Source organism: Eimeria maxima, genomic scaffold (assembly GCF_000499605.1).
Source record: "Eimeria maxima Weybridge genomic scaffold, Emw_scaff3561, whole genome shotgun sequence".
Lineage (NCBI taxonomy): Eukaryota > Apicomplexa > Conoidasida > Eucoccidiorida > Eimeriidae > Eimeria > Eimeria maxima.
Window position 1 is genome coordinate 1 of NW_013566431.1, and position 1369 is coordinate 1369.

Below are 1369 nucleotides of genomic sequence, written 5' to 3' on the forward strand. Positions count from 1 at the left end.
AAATAATTTAATATCCGTTATTTAAATTAATTTCAAAGCGGGAATTTTCTTGAACATCATCGTCACCTCCCCGACCACAGCCAGATCCGTATCGCTCTGTTTCTCTGGATATCCTCCTAGTCTTTTTCTCAAGAATTTTGCTCAGCTTCCAAACACAAAGCGAATATATGATTATCCGCCATGCGTTTATTTTCGCAGTAGACAATGGCGGTCCAGGGGAAGGGAGCAGTTCGTACCTGGTTAGATTGGTTGAGCCCTGAGCAAGGGGCACGTGACGCAATCCATCCCTCCGGTAAACAAAACATAGAAAACACCAACCAAACTGCTCCAGAAGAAGGGGTTTTCGTTTTGCGGAAGTTTATTGGGAAGCAGGTTGGGGTCACTAAGCCATTGCTTGTCGTCTTTTCACTGCTACTCCTGTCTGCAGTTCTTTTCCGGGTGTCTAGAAGCCGGAAGTACCCCATACTGAGCTCCCCCAGTATAAGCCCCTACAGTGAAGGAGCTCCACTCCCTCTCGATGCTGACACCATAGGGAGGTCTATGGATGATCTCGACGAAGTACAGGGCAGGATGAACGAGGCCTGGGAATCCTCAAGTCCGCAAGTGCGCCAAGGTTTTCGAAGGTACTTCACGCCGCCGCATGATGACGGTGAAACGCTCACTGAAGATCCGTTGGCGACTATTAATGACCACGTGGAGCGGATGCAGAAATGTGAATTCCCATTTGATTCTTCTGCCAAGGTGCAGATTGATTTCTTGCAGCACGTGCAGCTGCTGCTTAGCATTTGCCGCATGGTGAGGCTTCGCCTAGAGGAATTGAAGGGTTCTGTCTCTTTGGAAAATGATGTTGAATTGCCTGATTGTAACTCTGACCTTGAAGACAATTTCAGCATGTCTTCGTCATTGGACGGCGCCTTGAATCGCTTGAGGACGGTTGGGAGTGAACGAAGACAGTCAGTAGACGGAGTAACCGAAACAAATAACCTCAGAGTTCCACGCAGCTTTCCTCTTCACGAAGAACATAGTAGTAATTCTAGCCATGAAGATATATTGGGCATTTATGAGTCAATAGAGGCGGGTGAGTTCTTGGATGGCGTTGGGATGTTTGGCAGTGAACGAAGACAGTCAGTTGATATAAAATCAGCCGAACAACTCTTAGACCTGTTGTTAGAAGAGGACAAACATAATGTCTGCAACTTGGAGGCCCGATACTACTTTGAGCGCTTTCTTCATCCCTCTGGAGAAGGTGACGCCTTCACAGCCACTCCCTCCGCTGCCAAACACCAAATTCCATACAATGGAAAACCATTTAGAACTGGAGCTCTCGCACAAGCAGCTGCCCAAATATTTCGTGAATATGAAGGCAATA

General features: G+C 47.3%; 1 protein-coding gene across 1 annotated transcript; it reads left to right on the plus strand.

The window, feature by feature from the left end:
• Window positions 1-204: 204 nt before the first annotated feature.
• Window positions 205-1369, plus strand: EMWEY_00060540 (hypothetical protein, conserved; the record flags this gene model as incomplete). The annotated part of the gene is made up of 2 exons (XM_013481556.1): window positions 205-292; window positions 428-1369. Coding segments are annotated over 2 exons (1030 nt in total), but the record flags the coding sequence as incomplete, so codon positions are not given.